Source organism: Ochlerotatus camptorhynchus, unplaced genomic scaffold (genome assembly GCF_037179485.1).
Source record: "Ochlerotatus camptorhynchus isolate MF236.1 unplaced genomic scaffold, CSIRO-AGI_Acam_v1.1 ptg000046l, whole genome shotgun sequence".
Classification (NCBI taxonomy): Eukaryota; Metazoa; Arthropoda; class Insecta; order Diptera; family Culicidae; genus Ochlerotatus; species Ochlerotatus camptorhynchus.
The window spans coordinates 2,474,997-2,491,185 of record NW_027040537.1 but is presented as its reverse complement, the minus strand read 5'-3'; the positions used below and the strand labels follow the sequence as shown (position 1 = coordinate 2,491,185).

General features: G+C 39.0%; 1 protein-coding gene across 1 annotated transcript in view; it reads left to right on the top strand.

Moving 5' to 3' along the window:
* 14-3-3epsilon (tyrosine 3-monooxygenase/tryptophan 5-monooxygenase activation protein epsilon) overlaps positions 1-15,180 on the top strand; it is a 71,574-nt gene extending 56,394 nt beyond the window's left edge. The window contains exon 5 of the mRNA XM_065239057.1: positions 14,534-15,180. Coding sequence (XP_065095129.1) covers positions 14,534-14,595 — 62 coding nt within the window. The 3' untranslated portion in view covers positions 14,596-15,180. The remainder of the gene's footprint in view (positions 1-14,533) is intronic.
* The last annotated feature ends 1,009 nt before the right edge of the window (positions 15,181-16,189 follow it).

Below are 16,189 nucleotides of genomic sequence, written 5' to 3'. Positions count from 1 at the left end.
TGCCCCAATGAGTGGGGAGAAGAGCCTGCCCTTTATCCACGAAATGTTATCAACAGGGAGTTGGCATCCCCTCTCTCCCCGTCCAAATCGCTTCAATCGAGTGTCCTGTTGGACCGCACCTTCCCTTCTATATATGTTCAATGTATATACGAGTTGATTGCTATGATTATTGTCAATAATACTTAAATTTCGATGAAGATCGTGCTACTTACTTTAACTTTTTTGTGATACTCATCATCACAGAATCCAACCTTTAATCGTAGACCAGGTCCATCAACATTAAACCCGTTTCGAGAAGGGGCTCATGGTTAGTATTATCAAACAGTGTTACATGCAAACGAAAAAGATATAAAACCAGGATTAGTTTTTTAAAGTAATAGTCATCTGAATACCCAACTAACCATATCTCAGTGACATTGTCTCATTGTTAGGCACTCTACTCTGAAATCTGTGAAAGGGAATCTTGTATCATGTAGAACAAAACGTCCAATGTAACACTCATTGATTTATGCCATTGAGAAAAATCGTCCAATGTACAACTTGACTAGTCAAAACGTCCTATGTGTTTTTTATTCTATATTGTATTCAAAGTAAAATTGTGATTTTACCGTTTCTACTGAATTTTCAACGTTATTATTCACTGACTACATTAAAAGTAGTATTGCAAAATGTGTTGTTTCTAAACAGTTAAAATAAAAATCTGTCGAACTTCAGCTTCGATTTTCTCAAAATGGTGGATATGTTACATTGTTCTATTTGAAAAGTGATGCGAGACTTGTGTCAGGTTTTATTTGCCGTATGCGTGATAATGTTCGCACCATTAAACACTGTGAAAACAAACAAAAATCTGAAAATTATCGGAGTAGAAAAAAAATATCGATAGTATTTCCATTTGCTGCAATTACGGTCTCAACACGCTTCCGGAATGCTCGACAGGTTCTGATAATATAGTCCAGATCCATATCTTTCCAGGCGCGGGCAATGTTTGTCTGAGACTTGCTACACTGAAGTGGCGTTTGGCACAGGCCTTGTTGGCCTTCACGGCGCGCCGCACTGAATAATACAAGGGGTTAAGATCGGGGCTGAATGGTGGCCAGAACGGCAGATGTTCCTTCAGCTAATTCTGCGTGCGGTTCCAGGTGTGGTATGGTGCCCTTCCTTTGGTTTGTTTTTTCCGTCGATCTTGTTTTCCGTGCTGAGCACCAATGCCACCGACATGCCAGGAAGGCAGCTCCCACACCTGGACCCTACCTATCGACCCATCAACTCATGAACCGGGGACCAACGGCTTTACTTCCCATCCGAAGGAAGGCGTGATCAGAGATGTTATGCCTCAGAACATCCCGGCGGCGCCGACTGGGATTGAACCCAGGCCTGCTGGGGTGAAAGGTAATCACGCTTACCACTACACCACCGGCGCCGTTGGCATGATGCCCTGTCTGACTGTCTGAGACCACATTCGACTCCAGTCCATATTGCTCAGTAATCCACGACAGGACATACTTACTTTACTAAGACTGCCGATCTACACTTCCGTATTCACTTTATCCCCTTCATGAATGATGCAAACATTATCACGCATACGGCGGTACAGTGAAGAAATCAAAACGTCAAAATCCGGCATGTGGCTCAATAAGCTCGATCTAGCTGGATTACCAAGGTGAAGTAGCCGTTTTAATTGTGTGGCCAGGAAACTACCAAAGACGTTCCGAGTGCCAATGCTGCAGCAAAAGATCACGTTGGAGATGTCGCAAAGGTCTTCGTTTCTGTTGGCGAAGTAGGGACAGTTGTGACAGTTCAGGGAACGTTTTAGAACATCAAAGTACACTGGAGTCGCTTTTTACGCGGGTGATACGTCCCGCGTAAAAAAAAACCGCGTAAATTCCGGAATCCGCGTAAAAAAAAACCGCGTAAATTCCGAAATCCGCGTAAAAAAAGACCGTGTAAGAAAAAATCGCGTAAAAAGCGATATACCGCGTAAATTCTGAAATCCGCGTAAAAAAAACCGCGTAAATTCCGGAATCCGCGTAAAAAAAAACCGCGTAAATTCCGAAATCCGCGTAAAAAAAAACCGCGTAAAAAGCGACTCCAGTGTACTTCATATATCATTAGTTCAAGTAAATTCGTGGATGTTCAGAACATTTCGTTAAAGTTCAGGAAACTTTCTTGAAGTGCAAGAAATTCTGAAGAAGTTCTACAAACTTTGTAGAAGTTAATTGAACTTTATAGAATTTAAGAAAACTTTGTTAAAATTCAGTGGGCTTTATAGAAGTTCAGCTAAATTTTTAAAAATTCTGCGAACTCTGTAAGAGTGCTGAGAACTGTATAGAAGTTCAGTAATCTTTGTAAAGCTTCATTAGACTTTGTTGTAAAATAGCAAAGTTTAGAGGAGTTTAGTGAATTCTATAAAAAAAAACTACAAGGGGACAGCCCTATGGGGTTGTACGCAATGGTGACGTAGGACTACGCGGTCTTATATAATAAATCTTAATTGTTAACTGCAGCATGAGCGTGTGTTTTGTGTAGGAATAGGAATTTGAGCGGGGTTATCACTGTTTATACTCTTTAGTATGACGCGCTTGGCATAGATGGCCCACAGCGACTCACGAAGAGCTACTGATTCCGATCAATAGCGGTGCGGTTTCTTCCTCCTTCTGTGGATGCCCATGTGGGCTGGAACTGAATCCGATCAGCGGTTGAGGCCACCCTTGATAGCTAGCTACTTGCGGGAGAGCCTTTCGTTGTGTACTGGAGAACGCCAATGCCACCGCTCACCATGGGGTGATTGATTAAACACCGTTTGGTAAGACCGGATGGAATTCAACTTTGAAATCTGTGTTAGGGAAATCGTTCTTCGCAGACAATCGGTGATAATTTTAATTATCATAGCAACAGTTGCACATTCGTGCAATTTTCAACAGTGACATTTAAAAAATATGATAAAGTCTTAAATTTAATAAATGCGTAGAAATGTTTCTGATCGAATGGTGAAATTGGTCCAGTGGCAGCTGAGTTATTAACGTTCAAAATCTTTCATAATGATGTTACACGTTCTATTTTCGGTTAACTTCAGGGGCATCGTAGAAGTTTAGGAAACATAATAAAAATTCAGAAAATCTTATACAGGGTGGCCACTAAATCGTAAAATAATAGATTGGGATTGAGAAGAGAAGCATTAATAAACATCCTAAGTAACTTCGCAGTCTCAAATATTTGCAAAGTCCTCCGGAAGGTGGGTTCACCGATCAGACTTATAATGGGATTCGGCTCGAGTCGTGCAAGTCAGACTTGCCCTTTTGAAAAGTTTTCCTAGACCAGAATCTTATTGTGTTATTGTAAAGTAAGTTTGAAAATTTAAAAACATTTCCAAGTCGCAGAGTTTTAAAAGTTTGACCAAATCCTGAATGTTGAATTTCTGTGTCAGAATATTTTTGATTTCTCAATTAACTAGATAATTTCTAGATCTTTAGAAGATAGTTCATCATTTATTTATTGATTTATTTATTTATTTGTCAACACGAACAGACCCGATATGGATAATCCCAATGATGGTTCAACTTAAAATTGAAATTAAAGTCATACGTTAAAACTACAAAACATTAAAACAGGATCATTGGCGATTGAAATTTCTAGCGAATAACGAAGAGAAATATTTGTCGTGGCAGCTGAAAATCGAATACTAATGAGACTCGGTTAAATATTCGCTGCAGTCCGCCTATTGCACCGTTTGTCCGACGCAATGGCATTTTTAGCATAACATTGTAACTTGTTCCACGATTATCCGCAACAAGCAGGGCTTTTGAAGTATCTCTTCTGGTGCGAAGCTCCAAGTCAATCAGCTGGCAGCGACTTTCATAGCTGGGGAAATGAAATGAGTCTCTCCATGGTAACATTCCAAAGCGTATCGCAGATAGCGGCGTTGAACGGACTCGAGTCTCTCAGTGCAATTGTTGTAATTTGGACTACAAACCATAGAATAATATTCTAGAATAGAACGTACCAGGGAGCTATACAATTCATAGCTGTTCTGAAGATAATGTCCCGGTTGACACCTAGATATTTTACGTGGCTTCATAGGATATATTGGAAATTTTCTCAAGAATTTCTCTAGAATCATTCCAAGATGTAACGGCGCCGGTGGTGTAGTGGTAAGCGTGATTACCTCTCACCCCAGCAGGCCTGGGTTCAATCCCAGTCGGCGCCGCCGGGATGTTCTGAGGCATAACATCTCTGATCACGCCTTCCTTCGGATGGGAAGTAAAGCCGTTGGTCCCCGGTTCATGAGTTGATGGGTCGATAGGTAGGGTCCAGGTGTGGGAGCTGCCTTCCTGGCACGTCGGTAGCATTGGTGCTCAGCACGGAAAACAAGATCGACGGAAAAAAACAAACCAAAGGAAAAAAAAAAAAAAATTCCAAGATGTATTCAGAGTTGTTTTCAGAATTCTTCTGAATAATATTATGATTCTCTCTAGAATTCCAGTGATGTTTTTTTATAACAGCCTTCGTAATTCGCTGCATACCAATTTTTTTAAATGTAAATTTAGGTACTCTGAGACTGACATATACGAGCGTCAATTTTGACATAAAATTGAGTCATAATAGACGCGAAATTCAGCTCAATAAAACGTACTTTCGATTTTTCAGTCCCGGAGCACTTAATTGTACATGAAATGTTTGTTTACGTCTCATCCTTTATGTCAAAGATGGATTCCGTCACGTGTAAGATTAGGTTTTTCTAAGTGTGTAGTTACATCTCAATAATTCTAATGAGAATGCGTTCAAAGTTTTCTCCATAATTCACTTGAAAATTTGCGCTTGGAATATCCCTTAGTATTCCCTTAGAGTTCATCTTGAAAATCTAAACAGAACTAGGTATCATGGAATTCTCATCAGGAAATTCAGCCTAGCAGTTCCCAAGCATCCTCCAAAATTAATTTGAAAGTCTCCTCAGAATTCCTTTGAATTTCTTCAAAACATTCCGTTGTGATTATTTTCCAAATGTTCCAAAGATTCTCCTAAGAAATCTCTTATAAATTTCCTTGAAAACTTGTCCCTTTTGTAAAACCAAATGCCAAATCCCTGTTTTAACATTTCGTGGATAGAGGGTGGGCTCTTCTCCCCACTCATTGGGACATCCTTCTGTTGGATGGCCTGTTTTATATCGGTTCTATGATCCTGTTGTTGGAAGGAAATTTACATTTATCCCGTGCTTGCACGTGGGCGATGTTACCCACGGATTCATCCAAACCGTTTTTTGGCCCTCTATACAATGGCAGGTTGAGTACAATTAGAGGCTATTCAACTTGATCAAGTCGTTACAGCGAGGATAGTCCACAGTCTACTGACAGACGTTGTTTTGCTACAGTGAGAGTTCAAACTAAACGGGAAAACTGTGTTAGACAACCGGGCATTTAAATGCTTAATTCCAGTGGTAGATATTCTGGAAACTTCGTAGAGCTTCAAAGAACTTAGTAGAAATTCAGGGAACTTAAAAAAATGCCGACGGTTGAAAGCCTCGAACGAATATTGAAATCTATATTGCAAAGAATTGATTGATTTATCTTTATTAGGGAAGCTTTCAGCCTGGGGCTGGTTCGCCTCCGACTCATATTGCGAAGAAGTGAAATCTTTGTGTAAGTCTAGGAAGCTTCATACAAGCATAGGGAACATTATTTAATTCAACGGAAGCTCACAAATGTTTAGTAATGACTAGATGTTGTCAGCCCCGCGAATCTGACTTTTCTCCACCAAAATTTTTACATAACTGTAATTCCAAATCTTTCTCATTCATCTTCAAGACGGATGTTTAAGGTATGCTTTGGAGCAATAAAGCAACTGGAAAAGCACATGAGTTTCTTAGAACATAAGAAAAAAAAACGGGCTATTACTGTAGTACTACTTCAGGGTAGTTCAATAACCTTCGTGGAACATCAAGAAAAAAAAAATCAACACAAATTGTATAAGTACAGTGCACTTTGTAGTAGTGCAGCGAACTTAGTAGCAGTCCGAGAAACTACTGATCATCTACCCACGTTGCTCCGTTTGTCTACCTCGGGTCACTAGGGTATCCAATAGTCGTGCTCTGGAGGCGTCATTACCCGGACAATGCCAAACTGCGTGATCGATGTCATCATAACCGGTTCTGCACTTACATATATTGCTGTCAACAAGGTTTATTCTGTAGAGATGTGCGTCTAGAGCGAGTAGTGGTTGGACATAAGTCTTGACATCACGCAAATGAATCCCCGACTTACATCCAGACCTTTGAGCCACGCTCTCGAAGAAACATTTGGAGTAATGGAATGTAACCACCGCCCAAGAGAATTACTTGTTCAACCGTTTTGCCAACTTAGAAGAGAACTCTGACGTACTAATGGGAAAAATTCATCATGTGAAATTCTTCTATCATAAATCTTACCTTGCTGTGCGCCCACCTTTGCGAGAGAGTCTGCCTTCTCATTGCCTGGGATTGAGCAATGTGAGGGAACCCATACAAAGGTAATCATATATGATCTTTCGACCAGCAAACTCATCTGCTCCCTTACTTTTGAAAGGAAATAAGATGAGTGCCTACCTTGTTTCATAGACCGAATAGCCTCAATCGAACTGAGACTATCCGAGAAGATGAAGTAATGGTCTATGGGCATGACGAAAATCATTCCCAATGCGAAGTTGATTGCTGCTAGTTCAGCAACATAAACGGAACAAGGTTCCTGAAGTTTCCGGAAGGCGGTTGAGTATTCATTGAAGACGCCGAAGCCAGTGGATCCATCAATGCGTGATCCATCAGTGAACAATTTTCTATTGCAATTGACTTGTTGGTACTTTTCAGCAAAAATACGGGGAATTGAGATACGTCGAAGTTGATGTGGAACTCCTGTGGAATAGCCTGTTTCATGGAGAGATCATAGTCAATGGGGGAACTGTAGTTAGTAAAGCATACACGAGGGGGGTTATAGCACGGAAGGCTAATATCCGATCACATATAATTAAGGTAGATTCGCAGGAATCTGGGTGCTCAATTCGAGTTCAATGCATACAGCCAAGGACAATACGTAAGCGATGATCGTAGAAAGTTGATCCTTTGTTGACACTTTTGTTTTAAGTGCATTTTGAATCAAACCAGACTCCAAGGTATTTAAAGGTCAAAGATTGGGTAATGTCTCTGCCCAAAAGATTTAGACGCAATTGGGCTAGCAACCGATTCCTTGTAAACACTACCAATTCAGTTTTTTTGCGGTGAAAACTTGATTCCCAAATGTATGGCCCAAAAGGACAGATTATCTAGGGTGGTGGTCTTTCCGCACGTGGAATTCTCAGGGAAACCACGGCATGGTCTGCAAGTTATCGAGAGCATATATTATCTAAGCAGTTATCAATTTGACATAGACATTATAGAGTAAGGGACTTAAACATGAACCTTGGCGTAAGCCCAATTAGCTAATTATTATTATTATTATTTAGCTTTATTTAGGAGGCTTTCAGCCTTAGGCTGGTTCGCCTCCACAATTAGCTAATTCTAAATATACAAGAAATTATTTAAAATACTGTGCAGATAAGAGTATGTGTATGGAAACTGAATCAAATGCGCCCTTGATATCCAAAAAGACTGAAGCCAATTGCTCCTTGTGCGCAAAGGCCAGTTGAATATCAGATGAAGGCAACGCTAGACAATCGTTTGTTCCTTTATGCTGGGTTTAGACTAGGCAAGTCAAATGATCAACTCAGTTGAATTCAATTGGCTTGAAAAGTTGAGCCTGGTTCAACTTTTTTCAACTCAAGTGAGTTGATCAAGTCAATTGAATGGCATGGTTTACACGTTCAATTCGCGTTCAAGTCAGTTGAATTCAACTGAGTTGATCAATTGACTTGCCCTGTCTAAACCCAGCTTTACTCTTTCGGAAACCAAATTGCGTATTTGAAAGCAGGTTGTTTGATTCAACGCAATGGTCAAGTCTTGATAGGATCATTTTTTCTAATAAGACGGTAGTTTGTATGCCTTGTTGATGGTGACAATACTCGGATTTGTCCACCGAGGATGCACTTTAAATAAGGAAAAAAATGAGTTAGTTAGTTTTCATCTATGTGATTCCTAATTTTCTATTCGTTGTTCCCTAGTTTGAAGCGGTTAAGGCAAGCGTTCTGATGCATGGTCATTGTCGGTGTCTGCTTGTTTTTGTTGCTAAGGAATCCAATTTTGACTGACAAAGGGGCGTGCCTATGAAGGGTGCTCTCATTCTTCGAAGGGTATAAATAGTGGGACCTTTCAATTAGAATCGATTGCTTACGGTAAAGGCAAGCATGACAATTGTATCAAAATCGAATACTTCATCATTTCTCAAGTGTTGGAGTAATACAACATGCACTAAACTAAGGACACGGGATATGCTACAATAGATCAAATTACTGGTCGCAGTGGTGTTATGTTCCGAGAAAAAAAAACTGATCAGAAGCTCAGTAAACTTCACAGAAGCTCGAAAATGTTTGGAATAGTTTAGAAAACTTCGTAGGACTTCAGGGAACTTCGTATCAGTTTTTCAAAGATGAAGATGAACCAGCCAAGGGCTGAAAGTCTTCTTAATAAAGATATAATTTTTTTTTTCAATGATCTTACTATTGCAAAGTCACTGGCCAATCTGTATAAATACATGCGTTGAATTCATACTTATTTACTGTTGACTTTTTGATGATTGCGACTACATCTTTTATGGCTTCGATTAATTGTATGTGTGTGTGTGTGTGTGTGTGTGTGTATTCCCTCTAACCCCCACTGGCCGGCAGTGTTATTATGGAAGAACTCTCTCTACAATGTCGCATTTATGGTCATTGTAGACAGCTTTAGTCCGGGAGTTAGAAGGTGATAGCTCTATTGCTGATCCAGCAACCCATTTCAGAATGTCTGGAGAGTCACGCCCATTCCGAGGTTACTTTCACTCACAATAAGCCCCGCATGTATGTATCACCGTTATCAAATGGATATTGGTTATATATACACACTTCCAGGTTCGAAAATATTTTTTTCAAACCTGGCATGTATTTAGTTTAATTTTGATATTTTTTTCTTGAATAAATGGAAAGCTCTCACCATATTCTGCTCTTCCGCCGTCGTTAATTGCTTCTTTTGGTATCCCTTGGACTTTTTCTCTAACGCTTCGTATTTCATTCCGTGCTTCACAGCAATTTCCTTCCGTAGATCGTCCTTGGTTGGTTGGTTCTAATATGATTCCGCCTTTTTTGGTCGGTTTTTGGGACGAGGCTCACGTCCAAAGTCGCTGGTCCACCGAGCACTCCGTGTGCGAAAAGAGAATGAAAGAAAGAAATACGAAAGGGATCAGTTTCAAGAAGTGACAGTTTCATCAGATTCCCCAACTAACCATACTCAAGCAAAGTAAGAATATACAAGCTATATTGCGACTATATGGTTACTTGGGTACTCATATGGCCGTCAGAATGGTTCATCGGTTGCGAAGTGAAGTATTTCTGAAAGTGATGCGTAATATTTCTCAATGTTTTGATTTTATCCTAACGTTACCTCAATGTTATATCACAGACAAGCAGACACAACACATTGAATATTTATCATTGTAAACCCTACCACCATCTGTCGTATATACTTTGATGGGCAATACACTCAAAAGATAGTTGGAGTGTGTAACCGTCAAACGCTAGATAATTGATTATGTGCACCACAAGTGGCAGTACTACCAACTAAGAAACATTTAAATTAACCGTTAAAAATTGATTTTGATGATCATACCTTCACTATCACAACTTCGGGTAATCTGCGAAAGTACTTGCATTTTTCTCAGGCACTTTTGATCAAACTGCAATTACTCTCTCATACTCGAAATGTGCCACGACCAAATTGGCACAACGACGCCCTATACGCTCTCTGACCGAAGCGCAGGGTTTATGGCTTCGATTAATTGTATGGGTTCTATTATACAAACAAAATACGTGGGCACCCGGGAAAAGACCGGGAATTTAATTTCTACAAATCCAGTGGCCACGCTGTTGTTAGAATTGAGGGGGTTAGAAGGAAAGGGGTGTAAGTGACTGTGATCGATTCTCTTTCGTTGATAATTCAGCTGCAAACACATTCCTTGATTCGTGTGTCATTCTGGATGCTAAATGAGAACATCCTTTACCAAACTATGTGGCAGAAATAGCACAAAATCTGTTTATAAAGCTGTGGCTGTCAAAAGAGAAAGTCGATGAATCGATCGAAGTCTCTTACACCTCTTTCCTACTAATCCCCTCAATTAAAATTGCATACTGAAACTACAAGGACTTGTACTTGTAATTCCCATTTCAGGGCTTGGAGCGAGTCACTTTTTAGTGACTTGGTCACTTTTTTCAAGCCAGTCACTAAAAAGTCTCTTTTTTTAAGGCCAAATCTTTTTCTTGTAATCAGTCACTATTTTCAACTTTTTTAGCGTGAATTTATTTCAAGATTGATCCATCTATCTAAACGGTGATACGGTCAAAATTTGGTCAAGGGAAAACGCGTGTAAATCGGTGAAATCGTTTATTTAAAAAATCAAATTAAATTTCTTTTTCAAGTTCAATTAGTATAAAATTCAGGAAAAATATTCAGTTAGGCTTCCGCTTTTCCAAATCCGAATTGCCGGGCCTTACGCTTGACCCCTGCCATCAGATTTTGTACAGCCACCTTGTCCACCTTCTTCGCCGTAGAAAGCCAGTTTGCCTTGAACTGCTGCTCGCCCTTAGCAGTTTTTTTGGTCTTCTTTAGGTTCCGCTTGACAATAGCCGGAGCGGAGCTCTGGCGTGTTGGGAGGGTTCTTGTCCTTGGGAACCACCTGCACGTTGTTGGCGGCGTACCACTCCATGGCATTTTTTTCGTAATGGCAAGATGCCAAATCCGGCCAAAACAGTACGGAACAACCGTGTTTCTTCAGGAAAGGCAGCAGACGTTTATTCAAACACTCTTTCACGTAAATTTCTTGGTTGACAGTCCCGGAAGCTATGAAAATGCTGCTTTTCAAGCCACAGGTACAGATGGCTTGCCAAACCAGATATTTCTTTGCGAACTTTGACAGTTTCATGTGCTTGAAAACATCTGCTACCTTTCCCCTTCCTTTTGCCGCATAAAACTCCTGTCCCGGAAGCTGCTTGTAGTCGGCTTTGACGTAGGTTTCGTCGTCCATTACCACGCAGTCAAACTTCGTCAGCATCGTCGTGTACAGCCTCCGGGATCGCGCTTTGGCCGTCGTATTTTGTTTATCATCGCGATTTGGAGTCACTACCTTCTTGTAAGTCGATAGTCCGGCTCGTTTTTTGGCTCGATGCACGGTTGTAGACGATACACCCAGCTTATTTGCGGCATCTCGTAGAGAGAGGTTAGGGTTTCGCTTGAAACTACCGGCAACTCTCTTTGTCGTCTCAGCGGCTTCCGGTTTTCGATTTCCCCCCGATCCAGACTTCCTGGCTGTCGACAAACGTTCCCCAAACACTTTAATTACATTTGTAACGGTTGATTTGGCAACTTTTAGCGATTTTGCCAACTTTGCGTGCGAGTAGCTCGGATTTTCGCGATGCGCGAGCAAAATTTTGATACGCTGCTCTTCTTGCTTGGACGGCATTTTGACAACTGAAGAGTGAATTCCAAAATCAAAATAGGAGCAACATTCTACACACACACACCTTCAAAATGAGGGGTGTTCAGGTTTTTTAAATGCAAAATTGAAAGAAATACGTCAAGTTGATATTGACCAAATTTTGACCGTATCACCCTTTACTGGGTATCTACTTATTTTTCTAAATAGAATTACCTGAGTTTTTCAAATTTTTCCAGTTAACGGATTAATTCCAGGTTTATAATAAGAAAGCTATTTTTTAAATGCGTTAAAAATATTCTTTTTTGGTGGATCAAAAACAACAACAATTTACCCAAACTTTTTAAAGACATGGCAATCATTTTTCAAGAAACAGCTTTGCAAACAAATCCATTGAATGTTGTAGTTTAACACTTACTTAATTTCTCAGGTAAAAAAATATTTGAGCAAGTCTAAGATCTAAAATTTCATGAATTCTATGATTGATCCGAAAACGTCAGAAGCGTCAGGAAATTATGAATATATATCAGAAAATTTTCCGGATTATTAAGGGGGTATTCCCGATCTTTTTTTTCAAAAAATCAAATTTTTTTTTTCACGTTTTTTTGTACTTTAGACTATATACTTTCATCCCCCCAAGCCGTTTTCCGATCAGCGAATTCGGTGTCCAGGCATAGCTGACTAATGGTAAGAACCCCCAAATGGTTTTAACTAAAGTCAAAACTTTAAACGCGTTTTTCTCGAAACCACATTTTTTTTATCGGGCGAAGATTTTTCTCAGAAACTATAAGAGATATTGACTTGAATCTTTGCGCATTTTGTTCCTTATTAAATTCTTTGGAGCTTCTCCCACTTTCAGCCAAAAATATTAACATTTAACATTGTTTGAAGCACCTTAAAGCTGCAAAAAAGCGGGCTAAAAATCGCCTGTTTTTTCATATGGCCGCCATTTTGTTAATTTTCAAGATTTTTTGCTGCCAACGGGAGAAGCTCCAGAGAATCTTATCAGATTATTAATTTCATCACGAAATCTGTTTCAGATGAAGCCGTTCCAGAGAAAAGTCTTCGCCCGTCCAGGCGTTTGCGGCGAACAGGGGTCTGTTTGCCGCCATTTTGTGACGTCAATAATGTCTTTTTTTATGTCGAAAAAAATTTATTTGTAAACTTTAATGTTCAATAAACAAGAATCCCAAAGAGTTAGGCGCATTACTATTCATTTTCCTTGAAAAAAAAATTAATTGAAAAACAGGCCGAAAAAAGGCAAAAGATTGGGAATACCCCCTTAAACAAATTTAGAGAAGTTCATGTAACCATAGATAAGTTCAGGGAAAATAAGTGAGCGTTTATAATGGTTATAATACTTAAGGAAAATTGTCGACACTTCAAGGCAACGTTAGAAACATTGAGGAAACTTTAGAAAGTCCTATAAAGCTCAGGGAAGTTTAAGAATTTGATGAGAAGTATTGTGAGCATCCGGCTTGTTTCTCAAACTACAAAAGAACTTCAAGGCAGTTTCATTAACTTCGGGAAAAATTTGGTAACTATCAAGTACTTCTGATTTCCATTGAAATATTCCTCAACATTTCAATAAAGCTATCCTGCTAATTCAATTTTCTTTTAATTTTCCTTGGAATAACCCTAAAATTCTCCACAATAAAAAAGCCTTTGGAAAAATTCTCCGAATATCCATTGAATTCATTTCATAATCCCTTATGAATCTCACTCCTTCCCTTGGAATTCTACTCACATTAAAAGTCTCCAGTGGCATTTCTCCTCTCAAATTCCTTAGATTTCTTCTCATAATTTGTTTAGCAAAACCTCCTGAATTTATTTTCCGAATTCCTTTGAAGATGTTCAGGAGTTATTCTCAAATTTAATTGTAATCCTCCTTTAAGTATTTTCAAAAAAAATCCAAGGACTTATGCTCCGGATTAGTTTTCTTCCCCAACTTTATAAAATTATCCTCAGTAGGCCCTTGGAATTTTGCTCTGAAGGATTGTGCTCCTCAGAAATTTTCAGAGTTTTCATTAAAATTTGCTTTTAATTCAATTCAGGGTTTCTTGAAACTTTACTCAAAACTTTCAGGTTTCACAAGACTACCTTAAAAGCAGAGTGCATTTGAAGTTTTTCTGAAAGATTTTTTCCCAGAACGTTCTTGAAATGAGGTCCTTGGTACTTATAATAAAATTCCACGAGCTTTTAAAACTGTGCATGGATTTTTACTCCAGATTCTTGAAAATTTCTTGAAGTATTATAGCTTTCAAGTCGAGAACTAGTTCAAATTTAAAATTTCTAGAAAATATGCATGTTCCAAAAAAAAAAAGGCTCTGTTTTTTTTTTAATTTATTTGTTACTGAATATTAGTTCACTGTGGATCTATAAAGTTCAAAGTGCGAATTTAAATTACGAGAAACATTAAATGCTTGTATTTTAAAATTAATTTTGTTCTTTAAATGACCTTAGTAAGAAAATTATTGAATTCTCTGGGCCTTCCAGGTATTTTAAGGAAACATAAAATTTCCTTAGGATTCCAGGTTTACCAGGTTTTTGCAGTTAGTAGACACCCTGACTAATACCGTGGGTTTGGACATAAACATTCTATTGAATCTTCCGTTTTAAAGGTTCATATCGTACATAAGTGTTTATGAGATACTTGTTGAGTAAGTCTAAAACATCAAACATTTATTTTCTCTTAGGTCACTTTTTAGTTACTATTTTTACAACTATAAGTCACTATTTGGTCACTTATTTCTACAACATGGTCACTAAAATCACTATTTTTGACAGCACTGATCGCTACCAGCCCTGCCATTTGAAAGACATTGATTTACGGTTTACAAGTTCTGCTCCTCTCTTATGCTAGATCCTCCAATAATCATCCATTTATCCATACCATTCTCCACAACTGCCAAAGTAAGGCAACGTTCTAAAATCCTTCATCTTTGTCCTACTTACAGGTGACGGCGGTGAACAGAGGGAACAAGTTGTTCAGGACGTCGAAGACCAGGACGTGTCGTAATTTGTTACACGACTCGTTTTATGTGTGAATTTATTTTATTAATTAAAGAAAATAAGATTAAGCATTATTAAATAAGCTATACATAAGAAAACAACAACAAAGAAAAAAAGGAAGAAAAATACTACATACACACACACCCCGACACAACACAACAGAGGAAACAGGACACAACGCGGCAAGTCACACCACAAAACCGGAGAGAGAACAAAAGCGCGAAGAGCGAGAGAGTGAAACAAAAGCAGAACAATGTCGAAATCTTACTTACAGATTATCCTCGAATGGGAAAAAAAAAATATTTCGATGCAGTAAAACAGTTTCTTAGAAAACACAGCAGCATTAAGAAGAACGAGAACGTCTAACCCCGTCACTCATCCTCTTTGGCAAACATCTGGAACAGTTGGATTGAGATGAGCAAAAGTTCAAATTGGATACACACTTGCACACAACTACACAAACACATAAATACTTACTACTACTACATCAAAAGTAAAAAAAAGCAGCGTATTAGAGCATATTGATTACTACAACTACTACTAGTAAAAAGCTAAACAAAAAAAAAACAAATTCAGCTGAGTGGTGTAAAAAGAGAAACAGAAAATCATCATCCATTAAATGTGTATTGTTTTTGTCAATATATATTAATAAAAAATAAAAAGGAGTAATAAAAATCCGAAAAAAAGAATAAAAAATGGACATTAAATTAAAGGTATAAAAAAGAGAGCAGCAAAGGAAGGAAATTAGAAGCAGAAGAAAGAAGAAAATAAGTATAAATACTAGCTATCTAACGAGGAGTGTCGCTTCCCAATTTCTATTGAATTCGTCTTGCGATTCCGAAGCATGGAGCGGGCGAGTAAACCAGAATGATCCCGAAGGAGAGTAGCGAATCGAAAACATTCCTATTGTGTGAAAATGTTTGAGGAAAAGCGACCCGGGGCCGGTTCGGTGTAAGAGTCTCGTTGTAAGTATCGTCAGTATTCCGATTTCTAATTCCCAAGAGTATTCTGTACTGCTAGTGAGTGTGGAACGAATAAGAAGGGGACCGGCTCGTCGCAAATTCTATTGTTTGTGTATTACGTGAAATCCTGAATTCTGGTTACACCCGCGACCTGCTCTTACTGTCGGTCATTTGCGTTGTCATTCGCTCCCCCCATTGGTGGGGAATTATTTATAGCTTGTACTTTAAAAGTGCAGGCAAAACTCCGCTGTTCTATACTAACTTTATCGCTAGGTGTATTAAGAGATCCAGTTCGGAATGAATACAACACCACTTCCAATCAGGTTTGTGACTAATTTTCCACTTCTCGCACAACACTGTTTGATCCCCATCCCCCCTCATTTTATCCAGCTCTTGGTTCTTTCCTGCTTCTGTGTAATGCCATTTCTTTGAACCTTTCAGAAGCCGAAATAGAGCATGAACATAACGATAACCAAAGCAGGGAAATGAGTGTGATGGAATTTGCCACCTCTCCGGGGTAGGAATCTCTTCTCCGGTTTCTCCGTTCCGAAGGAAGCGCGGTAAAAAGGAGCACAAACATTTCACATAACAACTTGAAAGCTGGGAAGTATAATGCGAACGGATTAGATCGGTCAAACG